This window comes from Eptatretus burgeri, chromosome 4 (assembly GCF_056783735.1).
Source record: "Eptatretus burgeri isolate ZD-2024b chromosome 4, Ebu_testis_v1, whole genome shotgun sequence".
Lineage (NCBI taxonomy): Eukaryota > Metazoa > Chordata > Myxini > Myxiniformes > Myxinidae > Eptatretus > Eptatretus burgeri.
The window spans coordinates 50,333,702-50,356,114 of NC_140964.1; the positions used below are offsets into that span (position 1 = coordinate 50,333,702).

The 22,413-nt window shown below is 43.8% G+C and overlaps 1 protein-coding gene across 9 annotated transcripts in view; it reads left to right on the forward strand.

The window, feature by feature from the left end:
* The window catches only part of NPHP3 (nephrocystin 3), a 146,918-nt gene that overhangs the window by 112,580 nt on the left and 11,925 nt on the right, over nucleotides 1–22,413 (forward strand). For 7 of the 9 annotated variants that reach the window (XM_085877954.1, XM_085877959.1, XM_085877958.1 and 4 more), the window contains 4 exons: nucleotides 4,624–4,690; nucleotides 6,791–6,918; nucleotides 20,124–20,364; nucleotides 21,209–21,334. In XM_085877954.1, the coding sequence (XP_085734080.1) occupies nucleotides 4,624–4,690; nucleotides 6,791–6,918; nucleotides 20,124–20,364; nucleotides 21,209–21,334 (562 nt within the window). Of the gene's footprint in view, nucleotides 1–4,623; nucleotides 4,691–6,631; nucleotides 6,767–6,790; nucleotides 6,919–8,458; nucleotides 8,575–20,123; nucleotides 20,365–21,208; nucleotides 21,335–22,413 lie in introns of those variants that run through there. The other 2 variants (XR_015057389.1, XM_085877961.1) reach the window with 2 other exon arrangements.

Here is a 22,413-nt window from a genome sequence, read left to right on the forward strand (position 1 = left end):
ACCACCAAGAGAGGAGAGAGAGCGAACTCGACCTCGACCACCAAAAGAAGAGAGGAGCGAACTCGACCTCGACCACCAAGAGAAGAGAGGAGCGAACTCGACCTCGACCACCAAGAGAAGAGAGGAGCGAACTCGACCTTGACCACCAAGAGAAGGAGAGACCGCGTGCGGTCCGCCTTATATAGCGCGGGGCTTCGCCCTTCGCTCCTCCCCGTTTTCGGCTCCGCCTCCCTTCGAGAAGCTTCTCGAAAAGGGGCGTGCCCTCACTCCAACCGCCTCACGCCCCGTGTCCACCAATCGCGAGCGAGCTCCTCGCCGCTTCTCGTGCCAGCCTTGGCGGCACAAAAACGGCGGGAAAACTCGCGCGTCATCCCAGTTCTTTTCACTGGGCCTTCGCTCGACGTTTTCGGATGGTTTTTGCGGTGGAAAGGGTCATAGCATGCTCTGTCGGGCCAAAATAATGATAGCGAAAGAAAAACGGCTATCTCAAAGGGTCGCAGCCCGGTGAACACGAAGAAAACCCTTTAAACAACGGTGGGAACCTATCTGCACATAAACTTAGCGTCATAACTGAGCTGGGGACCTTTATGGTGTATTGCGAATTTCCACAGCCGTAACACTATACTTATGTGCATGCAATTGCTTCTGCCATTAGTTTCATTAATCTGAAGTTGCTTCTTGTTTCAAAGTACTGTGTACGAGGTTCATTGCATCCTCCAATTATTGTGGATCTTGTGAAAATTCAGGAAAGCCGAGAAGGTGCCAGCTCAAAACAAATTCCACCAACTTATGGTGGCTGTGTATGGTGAATGTGTGCCCTGACTTCTGGTACAGTCTGACTTTAAGCTTGAAAGTGAGTCCTTTGAAGATGACCCGAGATCAGGCTGGCCGGTAGATGTAACCAACTTACAAACTTTCCCAGGTCGAGGCATTAATCATGGAGGTTGTCCACATCAAGGTCGTCAATATACCAGGGTGAGTCAATACAAGGTTAACCGCTTCAAATGACCTTTGTACTTTTAGTCATTACCTTAATTTTGTTTTGTTTTGCAGGAGTGATCAATTATCTTTGGAGAAGTCATTCAAGTGTAACCAAAATATTCGACAGAAAAAATGATTTTCTACAGAGTAAAGAGGAAACATTACCAAGTGTTATTTTGAGACCAAATCAATTGCTTCTGTCCAGACGAGGTTCCGCACTGAATATGAAGTGCATCCCAGAAACAAGCCAAGCAAGCCAGCCGCTTGGAAACTTGTGAAAAAGTTCAAAAGTGAAGGGACGATTCTCAACATTAACAAGGGAAGGTCTAGTCGCCCATGAAGTGTACGGTGTGAAGGAAACATAGAACGAATTTGTGAGTCAGTCATGCAAAGTCCAAAGAAATTGCATCGACAAAGATCGGCTGAACTGGGTCTCACTCCCAGCAGTATTAGAAGAATAATGAAACAAGATTTAAACCTCTTTCCTTACCACATCACACTGCCCATAAATTGTCCGATGGGGATAAAGCAGCACGAATTGCTATTTGTGAGATGCTGCAGTAGAAGATGGAGACAAACCTAAACTGGATCTGCGATGTGTGGTTTAGTGACGAGGCACACTTTCACGTCAATGGTGCTTTTAATTCACACAAATACATTTTCTAGGGAAGTCAACGTCCAGATGAGGTTGAAGAGAAGTCACTTAAGGGGCAGAAAGTCACTGCTTTTGTGCCTGTCAGCTACAGAGGTGTGTTTGGGCCATATTGCTTTGAAGACAAAAACGGAAAAGCAGTTACCATCAATCAAGAACAATACCAGTCAATTGTCAACTCATTTTACGAACACTTGAAGCAATCGATGAGCACTGCAGCGCTCCGGCGACGGTGGTCCCAGTCTGTGCAGACCCCACATACAGCCAACAAAACAATTGCCATTCTGCGTCAAAAATTTGTACGACGAGTTCTCAGTTTGTGTATGGAAAACAAATGTTCTCCACACAGACCCAACCTCAATCCGCTGGATGTTTTTCCTCTGGGGAGCTTGTAAGGATAACGTCTACAAGGAACACCCCAGATTTGAACCTGATCTGAAGACAGCAGTTGAGGCCTATGTGCAGACAGTAACCATTAAAACTTGCAGAACCATCATTGAAAACTTCACAATTTGTTTGAACGCATGTCATGTGCGTGGGGATGCTCACATTGAACACCTCAACTATAAGCTCATTAACGCATAATGAGTTTCATTTCCCCATGATTTGGTTTTCATTTTCAGAGTTAATTTTTTGTTTTATTATTCAATGTTTTGGTGAATAAAGTTTTGAAGTGGTTAACCTTTTATTGACACACCTTGAATGTACAAAATTTGATATTTCTCAATGCAACATAATGAACAATAAAATATAGCAATACATTGTCAGGAATTGCTGCAAATATAATTACTACAGACCAATTTGCTTACTTACAATCAACAGCAAGGTCATAGAATCCATCATCACAGTTGACATAAAATCTTTTGTTTTTCTCCAACAGCCTCATCTCAAACCATCAATTCGGTTTCAGACCTGGTCACTCTACCTTGGACATGCTACGTATACTCTCCCAACAATGTTGTAGACCCTCAAAATCAGATGTGAGAACAGGGCCGTCTCTCTGGACATACTGTATTTCGAGCTTCTGATACAGTCTCGCAGCCTGCCTTACTCTCCAAACTGTCTTGCCTATGGAATCCAAGGACAACTCCACTCTTGGATTACTGATTTCCTCTACTCTTTTAGCCATTGTGTGGCTATCAATGGAACCCTTTCTTCTTCTTTCCCTGTCAAGGTTGGAGTACCCCAAAGCAGTGTTCTAGGCCACATCCTATTCCTAATATTCATCAATGATCTCACTGACTCTCTGGAAAATCCTTTTTATCTCTTTGCTGGAACTCCACTCTCTGCTGTGACATTCATCCTTCTATGAGACAGGCAGCAACCTCTCCCTTCTTCTCAGACCTTGACAAAAATCACCAATTGGTCAAACACTTGTAATAGGTCTTTCAATCCTGAGAAATCCCTCACACTCACTCTCTCTGTCTCTCTCTCTCTCTCTCTCTCTTTCTTTCCAAAAGGACAATGCCGTAAACCCTCTAATCTATTTTCTCAACAACCATTTTGAAGAAGTTCAGTTACTCAAACTCTTGGGTCTCACTCTCAACCACGATCTCCTTTGGGCAAGCCACATTTCAAAGTTGGCCTCCAAAGCCAGCGACCGACTGGGCATCCTTTATGATCATTCAAAGTCCTGAGCTCCTATCCACCTCCAAGCCTTTCATCTGCAGCTTGATGGAATACTGCTCTCCCATCTGGGCTTGCTCCCCTGCCTCACATCTTGCTCAGCTTGATGCCGTGGAAACCAATGCCTTGAAGATCATTGCAATCTCTCACTATGAAGCTGAGTCTATGGGCCTATTACTTCACCATTGCCGATGGGTCAGTCGTCTGTCTTATTCCACCTCATTTCTGGTCTTGCACCATCTGCCCTCTCCATGCCTTGTCACCCCCTCCCTCCAAGTATCTGCAGGATGTACGCGGTCTACCAGCAACCCCGTCCTAGTGAAACTGCCAAAATCCAGAACCACTTTTCACCTCCACTCATTTTTTCCTCTCTTTTCCCACCTGTTGAATCGACCTCCACACTCTCTTCAAACTCACTCTTCTCTCCCAGTCTTTAAGACAGCTGTTCACCATCATCTCAAGTCATCCCCATCCAAAGCCATTATCTTTTCTACACCCATTAAACCATCCCCACTCTTCGCAAAATTTTGCTTATGTATCCATCTTGTCCTCCCCTTGCTTTCACCCATACCTCTCATCGCTCTCTTCATCCCTTGTTTGTCTATCTCCGTCTACCTTCTCCCTCTGCCCTGCTATTGGCATTTCCCATTTCTCCTACTGTTCCCTTTTATGTAGTCTCCTGGTCTGTTCTGTGCCCGAGCTCTTCGAAGAGCCTAGGCCATGTATATTAAAAAAAATGTTGACCAATATTGAGGATTGTAATTTATAGGTATGCACCCCCTCATACCCTCCAACCCTCACATGTATATTGATATATGTACTTATTTTCAAGTGTTTGTTTGTGTGTTTGTGCGTTTGTACATTATTCTTTCATAGTGGAACTGTAATACATAGAGGTTCCAAATTGTGGGTTTAAGTACTTCTAAATCTGGGCAAGGTTATCAGCTACCACACATTGGCCTTGACGTCTTTTGAGGCCACCATAGGCCGCTGTAAAGTGTATATTGCCACTATAAAGTGTATATTGATATGTAGAGTAAGGCAGTGCTGCTGCCGACTCGCAGGTAAAAAGTAATAACAAAGAGGCCAACAACTCCACAGCATTTCAATGTCCAACAGGTCCCTAAACCACCACCGGGCAAAGCTCACTCAGCCGGGCCAGCGCCGGGTAACATCCCTCCCCTCCCCCCTCCCTTCCTGGCAGTGCCGGGTAGCCCCTGCTAGTTATAAATAAATGACACCCTAATAGTGAAAAGGCTGCTTCACCTTTCAAACAATTGCCTTGGTGGTTATTTGGCCGCATGCAAGAGTTAGTAAATGATTCCCTTATGTCTGTGTGAAAACCAAAGCACATTTTGTTTCAGGATGCATCAGGCAGAGCATCTGTGGAAGAAGGTGCTGCAGCAAAAACCTGCGAGGCATACAAATACGGTAAGAGTTGGAATATGAGGCTAGTAAAGGAAAGTTAAACTGGATATAGACTTGATGATATTAGCCAACTTGATGATGTTGTTCCATCAACTTGAATCATGTTTACAACAGTCTGTTTGTGTGACAATGGCAGGTCGATGCTGCTATATCTGTGAGTACTTGCTTCTTTGGCCAGTTCTGATGATAGATACATCAGCAACCACTTGATATTTTTCAGCCAAAGCTTTGCTTAATCAGCCAATGGTAGCTCATCTTGTTTAACAGTGCCAGCATTGGTTTAGTGAGTTTGTTTTCTCCTCACATTCACGGAACATATGATAATATTGGTGAAACCCTGTAAGGTCCTTCCAAGGTGGCCACATTTCACGAGACTATTTCCCAGCCGCTTTGAAGAGGTGAATGTCTTTCAGTGAAATACAACAAAATGAAACAGACCAGGTGATCCAAACCAAAAAAAAAACATTAGATGCTTTTGATGAAAATTGCGATAAAACATCCTCCCTGTCTGGGATAGAGTCGCAAGGGAGCTGTTTTGCTCAAGCCATGAAAACTCTTCGCAACATGGCGGCGAGTCTCACTGCCCGAGCTTTCGGTTTATTTTGGGTAGCGGACAGCACCTTTTCCCTTTTATTGAAAAAAAACACCCGGCATCACACCGGATGAGTCTTTTGGTTAATTTGATCTGTAGTCTTTCAGAGAACTCAAGGTGACTCACCTCCCAGCATTTTGCTGATGATTATGCTGATGCATAAAGTTCACTGTCATGCTCCCAGTCTATACACACCATTTCTCACATCTCATCATGCCTTTGTCATATTGACACACACTTCTCATAGAACTTGTGTGGAGCTTAGTAATACCACACAAATGTTAAACATGTGAATATGTGGTGTTTGCAAATCAAAATATTATTACCCAGTTTGTGGAGATGGCATTAAGTATGGTATTAGATTGAAGTTCTTCTTTATATATCCTCCATATTTATCTCCCACACATCTGCAAACCTCAAACTCAATGGTGGTATTACCTAATTTGTAGCAATAATGTTGCAGGATATTTTAATAGGGTCAAGGAATTCCTTTGCCAAAGATGATAATCATCACAGTAAAGATGTTCTGCAAATGAAGGGTCAAAGGTCAGAGGCCGTCCTTCAAAAATTGATGTCATGACATTATTTTGCTTTAAAGGATAGTGCTCCATTACACATGTTATTGTCTAGGCTTGAATTTTCGACAAAAATCAGGTGACTTTCTCAACGCCTAATTTGCCAACCTTCGACTTTCCACGTTCGCTTCACTTTTCGACAACACCCACTCGGACATCAGCCGAAACACGTGCACACAATCACCCATCAATACCTGAACTGCCGACCAATCTAGCCAATGTACATTTACCTCTCAATCTCTAATGCTTCGAGGTGCCTATCTAATTCCAGTGAAAACCTATTTACTCTTTCTGCTACCCCTACCTTTCCAGGGATACCATTCCATGCATTAAAAACTCTCTAAATGAAAGACCCCAGCCTTACTATTGTCCTAACTCTCCAAATAATACAGAATCCTAATTAATATAAGTTATTATATTAGCAATGACATTCAAAGCTCTGTGAAATGATATGCACAGTATTATGATAAATGAGGCCTTTCAGTGCTGTGTTAATAAACCACAAGAACACTGAGTTGAGTGAATATTTTGCTTTGAGGAAGTGGCAAGTTAAACAGTGGATACAGCTCTGGAATGTAATTGCTATACCTCATGGTTATGTTTTATGGAGTAGGACCTGTTTGGCTTTCCCATTTGAGGACAGAGATCATGATACTGATATTCCGAGTTGAAATGCTATATCCCATATGCATTTGCCCATTTCTCTCCAAATGTCTATGTAATTCATGAGAAAGTGTGTTGAGGTCTCCTAATGTTCTTCTCCTACATCTAATGTAGGTGCAAGCTCCTCCATGACCCAGAAATCACTGTTATGAATTTTGAACCTGAGATCCCAGTAGCATGAGGAAAATTGCTCAGAGGGGAATACCGTACAGGCCGAGCCATTACAAAATTTGAGATTGTCATGAGGAAGTGATTACAAAACGTCTGCTTCAGTGTGCGACCAACATCCTGCGGCGACGCATTGACCAGCTGGAGGGCAAAGATCAGGAACAAGATCCGACAGAGACAGGGGACAGGCTCAACGAGCTCGGAGTTTTGCATTACTTGTTGAACCAAACAGAGTGAGTCCACAAACACGATCTTACACGAACCCCAAACACTCGTTGCTTTTATGACCAACTGAGGTTGCAGTTTAATGCTTCATCTATTCCTTCATTTCTTCATGATAAATAATGCTTCCATTGGATTTGTTTCACGATGATTAAGCTTTTAATTTGGTGTTTTTTTGTGGATAACAATCTATTTGCATATTGACATTTTCACAAATTATCAGAAAAGTTCTACCTTTTATGTTAATCCCATAAAAAATCAAGGCGACAAGGACATAAAATATCATAGCCCCGGTGGTTTTAGTAATTTTGCTGTACGACGTTAAAGGGCGAGCCCATGTTTACAAGATTTATGTGAATGCGCAACTGACTTGAGTAGTCATGTGACATCGAATATTGCACACGATTGTGTTAATTGGTCATGAATATTAATGATGTGGGTCACGTCGTTATATTGTGAAAGATAGTTGGTAAGGGGGACATGTATGATGTTTTTGATTGGGAATGCAAATTTCGCACAGAAGGGATTCAATGTTTTTATATTTTAAGGGAGACATACTGAATTACACATGCAGTATAACATTTAACAATATTTATTTATTTATAAAAGAAATTATATAACTATAGACAATAGAAAATTACGATTTAGGTGAAAATGCTGCCTGATCAGTTATTGTTAACTGTACTTAAAGGTGTTTGGGTTGAGGTTGAAAAGAGTAATCAGAATTTTTCTTTCATTTTCATGAAAGATGCTTCATGGTATAGGGACAAAAACAATAGAACAAGATCGTTAAATGCATGTCTGAGAAATGGTTGAGGACGTGTTCAATACCACGTTTTTCTCCAACTAAAATGGCTGCCAGGCTACCAGTCAGCCATCTTTGATCAGATCACAAAACAAAGTGAGGGACACGTGTATGCATGCCATCATGTACTGTGCTTGCGTCGAGCTTGAACAAAATCGGACCGTGCATGTCCAAGAAATGGTTGGATGCATATTTAAGTGATGAAATGGTCGCCAGTCGGCCATCTTGGATCTGATCCAAAAAAAAGACATGCATATATAAGCCATCATTCGTTATCTGTGTGCCAACTTTGAACAAGATCGGTGAATGCATGTCCGAGAAATGGTTGAGGACGTACGTGTTCAACATCGGGTTTTTATAACTAAAATGGCCACCAGCCGGCCATCTTTGATTGAATCACGAAACAAAATTATGTGCTATGCATACCATCATTTATTGTCTTTGTGACAAGTATGAATAAAATTGGTCCATACATGTCCGAGATATGGCTGTGGACGGACGCAGGGACGGACAAGACCCCATCCATAAGCCCCCGTTTCGGAATAAGCCCAATGGGTGCTAATGATTAGAATAAGTCCATTAATATAATAATGAAAGAGAGAATATATAAAAAAGGGGAAATTCCAATATTTTATCTTTCTCAAGGCTGGCAGGATAATCTAGTGGTGTGCGCACTTGTCTCTTAGCTGTCGAGACTGGATTCAAATCTTGACCCAGCTATAAACTGTCACCCTGATGTTTCACAGACAGGGTGAGGCATCAATGTATGCTGTTCATCAAATGAAAGTTAAATGAGGTTCCGCGTCTGCCAGCGTTCATTGGTGAATATTAAAGATCCCAAGGTGTCCTTCGCAAAGAGTAGGTGAGCTATTGCCGGCACAATGGACAATTTAAAATTCCTGCTTTAACCAGCAGAGGGCATTGCATCAGTGGCACAACCACACCCTCAGCCAATGACACTACCCCACGGTCTTATGTTGCATACGAAACAAGAAGTAATTATGCGAACATTCAGCCACCTGCTGAACACAAAATAATGACGATCATTATCGGACGGCTCTTTTTCATAATATTTGCCGACGAAGTAGGTGGCGTCACATGTTTTTCACAGCCAATCAGGAACCCACAAGGGCTATCTCCATCCAAGTTGCTGGTAACTTCACTAAAATTGCATCTGTTGCTTTAGGTTGCATTTCTAAAAATGGCGTAGTCAAAAATATGTTGATCTTGTAATTTGGAGTATTAAAGTACTGTCAGACCCCGACATTCGTGGTCCTGTTATTCGCAGACCCTGTGTATTCGCAGGTCATAAAATGTGACCTGCTTCTACATTCTCGTATTTGTGTTTTGTGTTTTTTTTACACTTCAGGACTAGTCTCCTATATCCACCACCGCTGATATTAATTCAGCCTGGGAATTCTTTCATAGAAGTCCTCTCTCTCTCTCTCTTTCTCTTTTTCTTTCTCTTTCTCTCTCTCTCTCTCATCAGACACAGGTGAAGGCCATTCAGCCCATCATGCCTGCATGAACATCATACTAATTTATCAACACAAGATCCAAAGAAGAAAATGCAAATATACATATATATATATATATATATATATATATATATATATATATATATATATATATATATATATATATATATATATATATATATATATATATATATACATATATATATATATATATATATATATATATATATATATATATATATATATATACATATATATATATATATATATATATATATATATATATATATATATATATATATATATATATATATATACATATATATATATACATACAAATATATATATATATATATATATATATATATATATATATATATATATATATATATATATATATATATATATATATATATATACATATATATACATATATATATATATATATATATATATATATATATATATATATATATATATATATATATATACATATATATATATACATACATATATATATATATATTGTTGCGAATTCGCGCCCGCCGGCGTGCGAATGGCCACGTGACTCGAATCGCTGCACATCGCCCACCGGACGGACAATTCTGTCGTGACCCTCTCGGACTAACGCCGGGAGCTAGTCACGGGTGGGCCTTTCGGACTCACCACGATCGTGCCAATCGGCCACCCGCGTGGGATAGGGTTGTTCGCCAAACTCGACCTACCTAAGTATCCACGCGGAGGGTAGACCGGGCGATCGCACCTCGCCGCAGGTCGACTCCGGACACGGGCCGCTTAAGCGATCCGTTCCGTACTATCGGGATAACCGAGCGGTGTTATCGTCGGCCTCAACGGTTCCGATTAATTATCGGGCGTATTAAGCCCACTACCAACCCTTTACGTGAAGCAAGATGGAGATTCAATTAAAGAAAAGACAAAGCAAAACGGGAAACCAGTTCAACATGATGCACATTTATTCCGCGGCACACGGAATATACAATTAAATTGTATTAAACAAATTATACATTTTACAAATTATACAAATTAAAACACATATACAATTAAAACAATTATGCACAAAAAGCAAATGTAACAAAAGAAACAATGACGCAGAGATACTACCGACTTAGACCGACACACGGCAACACTTAACAGTTTTACTTCACCAGACTGGTGCCACACACACACGTTTACACAGAAACAAAAGAAAAGGCCACCCTCAAAGACAAGGGGGCATACGGGGCCTGTGGGCCAATATTTGCGTGGGACCTGAAAGAGCGGTCAGGTCCGTGAGACCGGGTGGGTCCTACCCGTGTCTTTGTGATGAGCCGCAAATGTGGCAGCGCGGCGGTGCCCCGACTTCGTGCTCCTTCGCGGGTTTTGTTGGCACTGTTTGGAGTGGGGTGGGAACGGGGCCCCCTTTTCGCACTATCTCAGCGCGGGGGAAAAAGGGGGGGGGGGAATTGTTGATGCTCTGGGGAAAGAGTATAGCTGGCTTGCTTGGGTCCCGTGATGAGCGATTCCACCGCGACCTCGTTGCCGACCGCCGTCTTTCTTGCCTCGGACCCGAACTCCTCGGTCTCTTCCCCCAATTCTCCTCAGCCGACTGCCGAAAACCACCGGGACGCCCTCTCCTCCCGACTCCACTCCGCGCTCCAAACTGACTCTGCCCAAAACACTCTCCGCTCTTCCAAGGCCGACTCTGCACTCTTCCAAGGCCGACTCTCCGCTCTTCCAAGGCCGACTCTGCGCTCTTCCAAGGCCGACTCTGCCCAAACCGACTCTGCCTTTTCTGCCACTCTCTGCTCTTCCAAAACTGACTCGACCCAGATTCGCCCTGCGCTCGGCACTTTATAGGCCGGCAGGAGAACCCATATGCAAATTTCTGGATCAGAACGAGCTCGGGGGTGGAGCCACGCTCGCCCATTGGATGGAGGAAAAGGGGCGTGAATCTCCCCGATCCTAAAATTTGCATATCTCGATTCCACACAGACGTGCCTGGAGGCGGGGCCAAACCGCCCCGCGCTTGCTGATTGGATGGATCAGAAGTGGGCGTGTAGCATTCCTGATCCGAATTCTCCTCGGAAAGGCCGCATTTTGCACTCGCGGCTCGGCGCGCGTCCCGTACGAGCCCAGGACAGCCTGACGCTCGGTGCTCACAGGTGGTGCGGGAATGGCCGCAGAAGGAGAGAGGTGAAGGTGGTGGAGGGTTTATGGTGGTGGTTTATGGCCATGGTGCCATTTGGAATGGCGGTGATGCGATGTTTGCGGGAGCGAGTTGTGAAGGTAAAGATCGTGGCTGTTGGCGTTGTTGTTGTGAAGCGGCGTTGTGGTTGGTGGTTGTTGTGTGATGGCGGTTGAGACGTGGTTGGTTCAAAATAAAGATAGAACAGAAAAACGGCTATCTCAAAGCGTCGCAGCCCGGATGAATCACATTTATTCCCTCTAAACAACGGGTTTGGGGCTAACTACACATGTACTTACAGAGATATCTCACCTACGGGACCTGAATGATGGTTTGCGAATTTCCTCAACCGCAACAATATGTATGTATGTATGTATGTATGTATGTATGTATGTATGTATGTATGTATGTATATATATATATATATATATATATATATATATATATATATATATATATATATATATATATATATATATATATATATACCGGGCGTAGTGGCGTGCGCCTGTAATCCGGCTACTCGGAGGCTTGGGTTGGAGGATCGCTTGAGGACGGGGGCTCTGCACTGGGCAGGGTGTAGAGCAGCCCGGAATCATGGCGAAACCCAAATCCTGATCCCTGTGTCGTAAGAGGTGACCAGGGTTGCGTCAGGAAGGGCATCCGGCGTAAAATCTGTGCCAAATCAGTATGCGGATCATAGCGGATGATCCGCTGTGGCGACCCCTAACGGGAGCAGCCGAAAGATGAACAACAACAACATATATATATATATATATATGTATATATTTTTTTTGATCTATGTATTTTAAGTTTTGTAGTTTTTTTTTTCTTCCCCTCAGGGGAGGGGGCATGGGCTTGGTTAAAAACACACAACATCAACCACACCACCCCTTGATGACACCCCCACCAACAGCACTCCATACACATGCACACAATCATCCAACAATGCTCAATTTCCTAAAAGTCCTGCCAACATCCCAATACCCCTCTATCTCCATAACTTACAGGTACCTATCTAATTCTAATTTAAACTTATCTACTGTTAATGTTGCCTCACCCTTTCCAGGGAGGCCATTCCATGCATTAACTACTCTCTGAGTGAAAGTCCCCTGCCTTACTGCCGTCTTAACTCTCCTCTTCTTTACTCTCAAGCTCTGGCCCCTGGTCCTATCACTGTCTACTCTGTTGAATAATTCATCTGCACTTATTTTGCCTGTACCTTTCATTATCTTAAACATCTCGATCATATCTCCTCGTAACCGCCTCCTTTCTCGTGAATAAAGCCCTGTCTCCTTCAGCCGCTCCTCATAGCTGAGTCTAGCTAGTCCTGGAATCAATCTCGTAGCCCTGCGCTAAACCCTCTCTCTGGCATCTCTGTCCTTCCTGAACTGTGGTGACCAAAACCACACAATTTCCTGGATGTGCCCTCACTAAATTCCTGTACAATGTTAACACCACCTCTCTTGATTTATAAATGATCCCCCTCCGAATACAACCGAAAACCCTATTTGCTCCACGTGTCGCTTCCTGGCACTGTGCTGCCTGCTTACCTCCCATATCTATTACCACCCCCAGATCTTTCTCCTGTGTGGCATGCTCCAAAGTTGCCCCTTGCATCCTGTAATCTCTATTTTAATTTGTTCTTTCCCATCCCCAATGCCTTGCACTTGCTCAGGTTAAATTCCATCTGCCAATCTTTTGCCCAAACCATGCAATTATCAATACTTTCCTGTATCTGATCACCACCTCCTCTGCTATCCACCTTGCCACCAAGCTTTGTATCATCTGCAAATTTGGAAACCTTACTCTTCACCTTACGATCCAAATCATTGATGTAAATACTGAACAGTAATGGTCCGAGGACTGATCCCTGAGGTACCCCGCTACTTGCATCCTTCCAGCAAGACATCCTCCCACTCAGTCACTCTTTGCTTCCTATTACTAAGCCAGTTTGCAATCCAATTAGCTACCTGACCAGCCACTCCACAAGCCCTCACTTTGGCTAACAACCTCTGGTGTGGTACCTTATCAAATGCCTTTTTAAAGTTGAGATATACTATATCCACTGTCTTTTCCTCATCCACCCAATCAGACACTGCTTCATAGAACTCTGAAATATTTGTTAAACAGGAACTACCTTTGGTAAATCCATGCTGACTACCTTTAATTAATTTGTATTTGTTTAAATGGTTCTTCATCTGGTCCTTAATTAATGTCTTCAACACCTTCCCCACAACTGAAGTCAAACTAACAGGTCTATAGTTCCCCAATTCTTCTCTGGATCCTTTCTTAAATAATGGGATTACATTTGCTACTCTCCAATCCTCCGGTACCTGTCCTAACTCCACGGAACTATTGAAAATATCCATTAGCATCTCGCTTACCTGCTCAGCCACCTCCATCAATACTCTCGGTTGCATATTATCTGGACCCAGAGCCTTTTCTTCTCTTTGAATTCCTAGCTGTTCCTTTACTTCCTCCACTCCAACCTGGATCTTCTTTAAAAGCCCTTCTTCACCTCCTTCATAGATACTCTCAGCTATTGGCAATTCTCCTGACTGTTCTTGTGTAATAGTTGAAGCAACTTGCCTGTTTCATAAACCTGCCATCTCACTTTCATCACTAACCACTCTCCAGGTGATCTTCCTCAATGGGCCCACACTGGTCCTAACCTGTTATTTTCCCCTGATATACTTTTAAAAAGCCTTGCTATTATGTTTAATATTCTTAGCCATGTCCCTCTCATACTTTCTTTTGGATTGTCGAGTTATTTTCTTAACTTGCCTCTGTTTACTTCGATAGTGATATAAATCTAACTCCAGTCCTGTTATTTTAAACCGAATAAATGCCTTCTGCTTCTCCTTAATAACATTCCTTATCTCACTGCTCAACCACCCTGGTCTCTTTCTGTTTCTAGTTTTACACCTCATTGGAATGTACTTACTCTGTACTCCACACATTTGGTCCTTAAAGGTTTCCTATTTCTCTGATGCTGATTGTCCTGTTGTTAGAGTCTCCCAATCTACATCACCCAATTCTCTCCTCATACCCTCAAAGTTTGTCTTCCTGAGATCTAATACCCTTACCCTACTATCCTGAACTCTAACCCTTAACAGAGTCTTTGCACACACAAGGTTATGGTCACTTGCTCCTAAATGCTGCCCTACCTCCACCTCCTCCACCATATTGGGATCGTTACTTAAAAGGAGGTCTAATACTGCACTCCCCCTCGTGGGCTTATCTACAAACGGTTAAAAAGCAACCCTGGACTAAAACTAGGAAATCCTCATCTGCCCTGCCCTTTCCCTGTTCCTGGACCCAATCTACCCCTGGCAAGTTAAAATCCCCCATAATCAATACTCTTACCTTACCACGTGCCCTTTTGAATTCTTCATGTACTCCTCCTTCCTCCTCTTCCTTCACACTCGGAGCCCTATAAAAGCATCCTTCCAGTATCTTTCTGTTTTTACAATCTCTAATCTCTACCCACACAGAATCCTCAACATTTGTTCCCTCCATAATGTCACCCCTTTCTCTTGATGTAATGCTATCCTTTACCCAGATTGCTACTCCTCCTGCTATTCTCTCCTTCCTATCACACCGATACACCTTGTAGCCTTCTAATCCTGTCCTCCATTTACTCTCCTCCTGAAACCATGTGTTACTCACTACAACTACATTGTACTCCTCACTATCTACTTTGGCTTCAAGCTCTTCCTTCTCAGTATTTAAACTTCTGGCATTGGTATAGAATATATTTAACTTTTCCCTTCCTGAAATTCTATTTTCCTGCCTGGCCTTACTCATCAAAATTACATCATCCGTTCCTTCCTCAATACCTTTTCCACCCTCCTCTGACCAAAAAAAAAGCCTGAATTCCTTCCTCAATTCCCATTGCAAACCTTGCTGCCCCCTTTCTATTTAACATACAGCCATCATTCCAGAAACACTCCTTGTCCCCAAAATGATTTCCATTGCTTCTTAGATGTAAAACCTTCCTCCCTACACCATTCTTCCAACCATTGGTTGACGTCGATTGCTCTGCTCATAATTTCTATATTGTTTCCTAATCTTGGGAGAATCCCAGAAAACATGACCTCACAACCCTTTGCTTTCAGCTGCTTACCCAATATCCTGTATCTATTTTTCAAAACCTCTGAGTAAACTTTCCCGACATCATTCGCACCTAGTGGTACCACAACCAACTTATTCCTGCCATGACCCGATACCATATTGTTGACCCTTCCTTCAATGTCTCGAACTCCTGCTCCTTCAAAACTGCACAGAATTCGATGTCCACAATCCTTCCAGCAGAATGAAGAATCTTCATATTTAATTATCTCATCACCCACAAAAACTGTCTCCCATACCTGATTTCCACCAGTTTATATTGCTGCACCGACACCACTGCCTGCACAAAGTGCACCTCCACAACTGCCTGCACATGCTGCACAACCACCATGGCCTGCACCCGCTGCACCTCCACCACTGCCTGCACAGAGCTGCACCTCCACCCACTGCACCTCCACCACGGCCTCCACCTGCTGCACCGTCACCACTCCCTGCCACCGTCGCACCGACACCACTGCCTACCCCCGTCGCACCATCACCACTGCCTGCCCCTGTCGCACCGTCACCACTGCCTGCCCCCGTCGCCCCGTCACCACTGCCTGCCCCCGTCGCCCCGTCACCACTGCCTGCCCCCGTCGCCCCGTCACCACTGCCTTCCCCGTCGCCCCGTCACCACTGCCTGCCCCTGTCGCCCCGTCACCACTATCTGCCCCCGTCGCACCGTCACCACTGCCTTCCCCGTCGCCCCGTCACCACTGCCTTCCCCGTCGCCCCGTCACCACTGCCTTCCCCGTCGCCCTGTCACCACTGCCTTCCCCGTCGCCCCGTCACCACTGCCTTCCCCGTCGCCCCGTCACCACTGCCTTCCCCGTCGCCCCGTCACCACTGCCTTCCCCGTCGCCCCGTCACCACTGCCTTCCCCGTCGCCCCGTCACCACTGCCTTCCCCGTCGCCCCGTCACCACTGCCTTCCCCGTCGCCCCGTCACCACTGCCTTCCCCGTCGCCCCGTCACCACTGCCTTCCCCGTCGCCCCGTCGCCCCGTCACCACTGCCTTCCCCGTCGCCCCGTCACCACTGCCTTCCCCGTCGCACCGTCACCACTGCCTGTCCCCATCGCAAGAAACAAGAAGTGTATATATAGTCCCCGTAACAAGAAACATTGTATATAAAGATATTATATAAATCACATTGTGAACACTGGACATATTGACGTCTTAACGAACCCTCACTCACGAAACTTCACGCAGAGCGTGGGTTTGGCTAGTATGTATATTTAAGTATAATATATATGTATATATCACACACACACACACACACACACACACACACACACACACACACACACACACACACACACACACACACACACACACACACACACCATTTTAAGGCCATTTTTCCCTTCAAGAGCGGGGGGTTGCCTTGCTGGGTCCCATGGCAATTTTCTATCATGGTTCCCTTTTTGAACCAATGTTTTTCAGGGCCAGATGCCCTTCCTCTTTGGATCCTAGTGTCCTGAGTTCAAATCCTGCTCAGCTGTTGAATTAATACAGGTGGGGTTAACCCGGCCTGTCATCCTTCCGAGGTCAGCAAAATGAGTGTCAGCTTGCTGGTATACTGTGTCGGAGTGGCGACCCATCCAGGAGTGTTCCCAATAGCCAAGAAGACTGTGCTTAGGAATTTTTTTATCAGACGCTTCACCAACGCTCTGCACAGAGTATGGTCCCAATGGATGGATGGGTCGGATGCCCTTCCTGACGCCAACCCTTTAGTCACCTCTTACAACGCGCAGAGATACAGTGTACCTATCATAAACCGGGGCTCACACTGGGACATTCCAGCAAGCTGTTACTCATTTTGCCGACCTTGGAAGAATGACAGGCTGAGTCAACCCCACCTGGTATTAATTCAGCAACTGGGCGGGATTTGAACTCAGGACTCTAGGATCTCAAGCCCACCACCTTATCCATTATGTCAACACCAGGCTACGTATTCAAGTCACACTTTAGCATTTGCTTGTTTTTTTTTTGTGTTTATTTGTCCCCTAGCGGATCACTAAAGGTTTTCTCTCCATCTATCCATCCATCCGTCCCACCTGTGGTTTTTCAGACTTTTTTCCCCCCATATCCTTTAACATATTCAACTGAAACTTGGTACATGGCTTTATTATGATAAGTTACAGAACAAGTTTGAGTTGCAGGGCATTTCCTCAATTTTTCAGTTACGCACTTTTTGGAGAAAATATCACATTGGTAGGGGACATGCACTGCAAAGCAATTCTTGCCTTTTTATAATTGGATTGAAGCAGAAATGCTTTTAACATTTTAACATTTAACACCATTTCCTTCCTGTGCATCTCCAGGATGATTGTTTGTCAGACATCAATCCCAAACCCTCTCTATCCCCTTTTCCTCCTATCAGCTCAGTTCCGTCTTTCTACCATGTGCCTTCTCCAAAAATATATTACTCCTCCACCTGCAGGTTCACATATGTTATTAGGATGATCCTCTTCTTGTCCTACTCCTTATTAGCTCACCTGGAACGTCGTTCCGGGGAGCTTATGCGATGGCGCATCGTCCATCCGTCCATCTACAAATACTTGCAACTTCTTCTCTGAAACTACACATACGATTTCCGTGAAACTTTATCACAAAGTTCATCACCGTGTATGCACCAAAGTTTGTTCATGGCATTAAAAAAAATCGGGCCCTCGGGGGGGGGGGTCACAAAGGGTTGCCCCCAAAATAGGTGTTTCCTTTCTTCTCAAGAAATACACATGCAATTCCGATGAAACTTGACCACAACCTTCAACACCTGTGATGTACCAAAGATGGTTCATGGCATGAACAACAAATGGGGGTTTAAGAGGGTCCACAGGGGGGGTTGTCCCCCTCCCGCCCCCCTCTCCCCAAATATGTATTTGCTTTCTTCTCTGAAACCTCACACACAATTCCTATAAAACTTGACCACAACCTTCATCACGTGTGATGTACCAAAGTTTGTTCATGACATTAGAAAAATTGGGGTCTCAGGTTTTAAAGGGGGTTTGCCCCCCAAAATATGTATTTGCTTTCTTCTCCAAACTTATACACACAATTTTGATGAAACCTGACCATAACCCTCATCACCAATGAAGTACCAAAGATTGTTCATGGCATTAACATCAGGGTTTAAGAGGGTCTACAGGGGGGGTCCCCCCTCCAAATATGTCATTGCTTTCTTCTCCGAAACTACACGCACACTTTTGATGAAACCTGACCATAACCCTCATCACCAATGATGTACCAAAGATTGTTCATGGCATTAACAACATCAGGGTTTAAGAGGGTCTACAGGGGGGGTTGTCCCCCCCTCCCCCAAATATGTATTTGCTTTCCTCTCACACAATTTTGATGAAACTTAACCACAACGTCTATCACCCATGATGTACCAATGATTGTTCAAACCATTCAAAAAAACAGAGGATAAGAGCTTCTACGGGGGTGGTGGGAATGTGGGGGGGAGTGGGGGAGGGGGGGTTGAGTGCCAGATGAGCGCCCAGGGGTATTGCCCATGCGTTTTTTCTTTTGTATGCAGTGCATGGCATTGGGCAGTATCATTTTTCTGGTGACATGGCTGTGCCACTGATGCAGTGTCTCATGTCGGTTAGAGCATCAATCTGGAATTTGACCAGGCCATGTGCCAGCAATAGCTCACCGACCCTTCAGACACCGTGAGATATTTAACATCCACCAACTAACGCTCGCAGATGGGCCACCCAGTTTAACGTCCGCCCAAGGGACACCACACTTTGTGATGCGGCGCCCTGCCTGTGAAGCACCAATCCAATAGTGAATAAGTCGGTTTGAGAATCAAACCCAGACTGGACAGCTCAACAGTTCAACAGTGACCTCCACACTATCCGATCAAAGCTTTCTCTTAAAAATAACTAGTTCATGATTGTTGACCCCACCCCCCCCCCCCCCACAGTATGATTCAAAGAACTAGTAGGCGCCATCTTGTTGTAATTGTTCTGTGTAAATAATATTTTGGTGATTATTTCCAAATACATTATACAAATGTTTCAGCTGTACTGTAGAATGTATGACAAAGCCATGATTGACATTTTGTATTTAAATATTTAATGATGTCATTTATCATCATTTGATTCTCTACCAGAGCGGCGTCCCGACTTGTGTGAAAATGTATTCTCTGAATTATTTATTTTCCCCATTATTTCGTGCACATTTGGGTTGAGCCCTACGTTATTATATACTGCGGCTGCACGTGGGAGAAATCTTCGGGAAATGAGATTTGTTTCTTAAATTGGAATTTGTGAAAACGCAATACATTCATTGATGTTTGAAGGCATCACAAATCGAAAATTGCACTGTTATACTTACAATTTCAGCAATAACAAAGCCTACAATGGTGCTGATAATTCTTCGTAGCGGCAGAGAATGGCTTTGTGTTTTAGAAGGCATTTGAATCATCCCATGGAACGGCTGTAAGTGACTAATTCATTTGTGCCATCGGGATACAGTGGGTTTAGTGCGCCATTGTCTCAAGTACAGACAATACATTCAGAAGCACAGAACGCTACATTTTGACAAGCTGCTGTTCGAAAAAAATCCTAACTGTGCAACTACCTCGAGTGTGGAAATTGTTCGTCATCTTGCTGTTTGTATTTTCAGGGCAGCAGAAACCTGTTTCCAGCGTTCTCTGGCTGTGCGAGAGCCATCAACGTGGCAGCAGCACCCAAGTTGTGCTCAGATTCTTCACAACTTGGCTGTACTTAACCAGAGCACTGGGAATACTGACCAAGCTGAGGCCTATTACATACGGGCTCTCGAAATTGCACGCCGAGCACCGATTAGCCACCATTTTATTTTGGCACACGTGCTCAAGCACTTGTCTCAGTTTTACATCAATGAGGTGAAGTCAACAGCACACAAGGGGATTTTCTTGCATTTTTCTTTTTCAGGTCGTTAGCCCGTCCCCCGCGCAGCATGAGACGGGGTTTTGCAATCACCGATGCGTGTGTGCGTCCGTCCGGACCGTAAAAAAAAAAAAAATTTTTAACCGTTTGAGCTTTTGGCATCAAATTTTCAACAAAGCTTTATTATAAGAATATGGAGAAGACAAATTAAGAATTTGGTCAAAAGGTTAAAGGTCAGCGTCACATAAATTTTCATCCAATCGACTTGAAATTTTAAGAATTTGCATATTGGGTCACTGAATTGGTTTAACAATCAAAAGCTATAGCCCAGAAGCCTATTATTTTTGTTTTTTTTAGATCAAAAGGTCAAGGTTGCATAAAATCGTTGATTTCCATCTGATTGACTTGAAATTTGAGCAGGGTTTGCATATTGGGTCACTGCAACTTGTCGATTTTGAGTTCAAAAGGTCAATGTCGCTTAAAATCATCAATGCATGTATTTTTTGTAGTTATTCTTTACCTGGTTTCGTCATGTTTACCAGACAGAATAAGAAGGAAGTCCGAATACAAAGCGGACGGGCTTTGCATTTTCAGATTCTTTCCAGTTGTTAATTGTAATTAGCATGCCACTCTTACCCCCCACCCCCCTCCCAATCACGGATTATCTTTTTTTTATCACGATGGATGCTGCCATGTAAAATTGGCCAGCTTGGTTAATGCTTATTCAGTCAGACAAATATACACCGACATAGAAAATCCCATTAATTTGGCAACTGAAGAAGCCAAGTGGCAGAAACAATAAGCCTCTTCATAAACACTTATTATTGATTGTTTTCACAGGGAAAGTTGGAGGAAGCATTCCCCTTGTTCCAGGTTGCTGTGGACATACGCTGTAAGACTCTGGGTCCAACTCACCCCAGCGTTGCCACAGCCTTCGTCAACATTGCTGTGCTGTACTGCCAGATGGTGAGGCCTTTATCGTGAAGCTCATTCCAGACTAGCCAAGTAACCGTGGCCTCGTGTGGATTGTGTAAAATGAGCATATAGACTACGTATTCATTACCTCTGCCACCAAAGGTGAAAGAGGTTATGTTTTCACCCCTTTCTGTCTGTCTGTTTGCTTGTTTGTTGGGTCGCCGAAATAGGTGACCCTTATTGTCAGTAATTCTGTCTGTCTGTTTGTTTGGATGTTTGTTCGTTTCTCATCAGCATAATTGGTAGTAAACGTGGGCCGATTTTGACCAAACTCGGGTGGTAGGTACATCTTATGACCTAGTGCTTTGGAAATTGTGATGGTTGCTAGGGACGCTTTTGTTCCCGAGCAACAGCCGAAAAACCTTCAAAATCGGTACCGTTCACGCGAAATCAATTCCGAAAGCCATTATCCCATGTAGGCTTATGAAATTTGGCATGCATCATCTACAGGTGATGCTCTACCAAATATATTCCGGTTTTTGTGATATATGGAATAGTTTACCCGCAGCGCCCCCTACAAATGGGGTATGCCCGAAAATTGGGGAAAATTGAAGGTCCCCTAGCGACCAGGTGAGTGCATCAATCCGAATGAAACTTTACAGGCTCATAGCACGCAATGAGTGCTACAACTTTGCCTCAGGACATATTGACCGATATTGCTTAGGTCAGGGTCAAAGGTCAATTTGTGCAAAAATCGATAATATGCGAGAGCTGGAGGTGCCTTCGCGCCAAATGCTACTCCTAGGGTTATGGTCGGATGGTCATGAAAATTCACACTAATCATCTGGAATACATTGTGCACAAACAATCGAGACGGATTTTCGATTTATATCTTTTTTCATCCACAGCACCCCCTCGAACTTTGGGGATTTTCAATATCAAACCACATTTTCGGTACTTTTCATTCAAATTGATGCCGAGTAGTTATCAGTAGATGGAACTCGATGAGATTTGGTATTCATAATCTTCAGGTGATTCTCTATCCGGTATTTGACATCCATTTTTTTTCTATATCTTATAGTTTCCAAATGGTAACCCTCTCAACTTAGGTGTCCGAGGGCCTTTGAGCA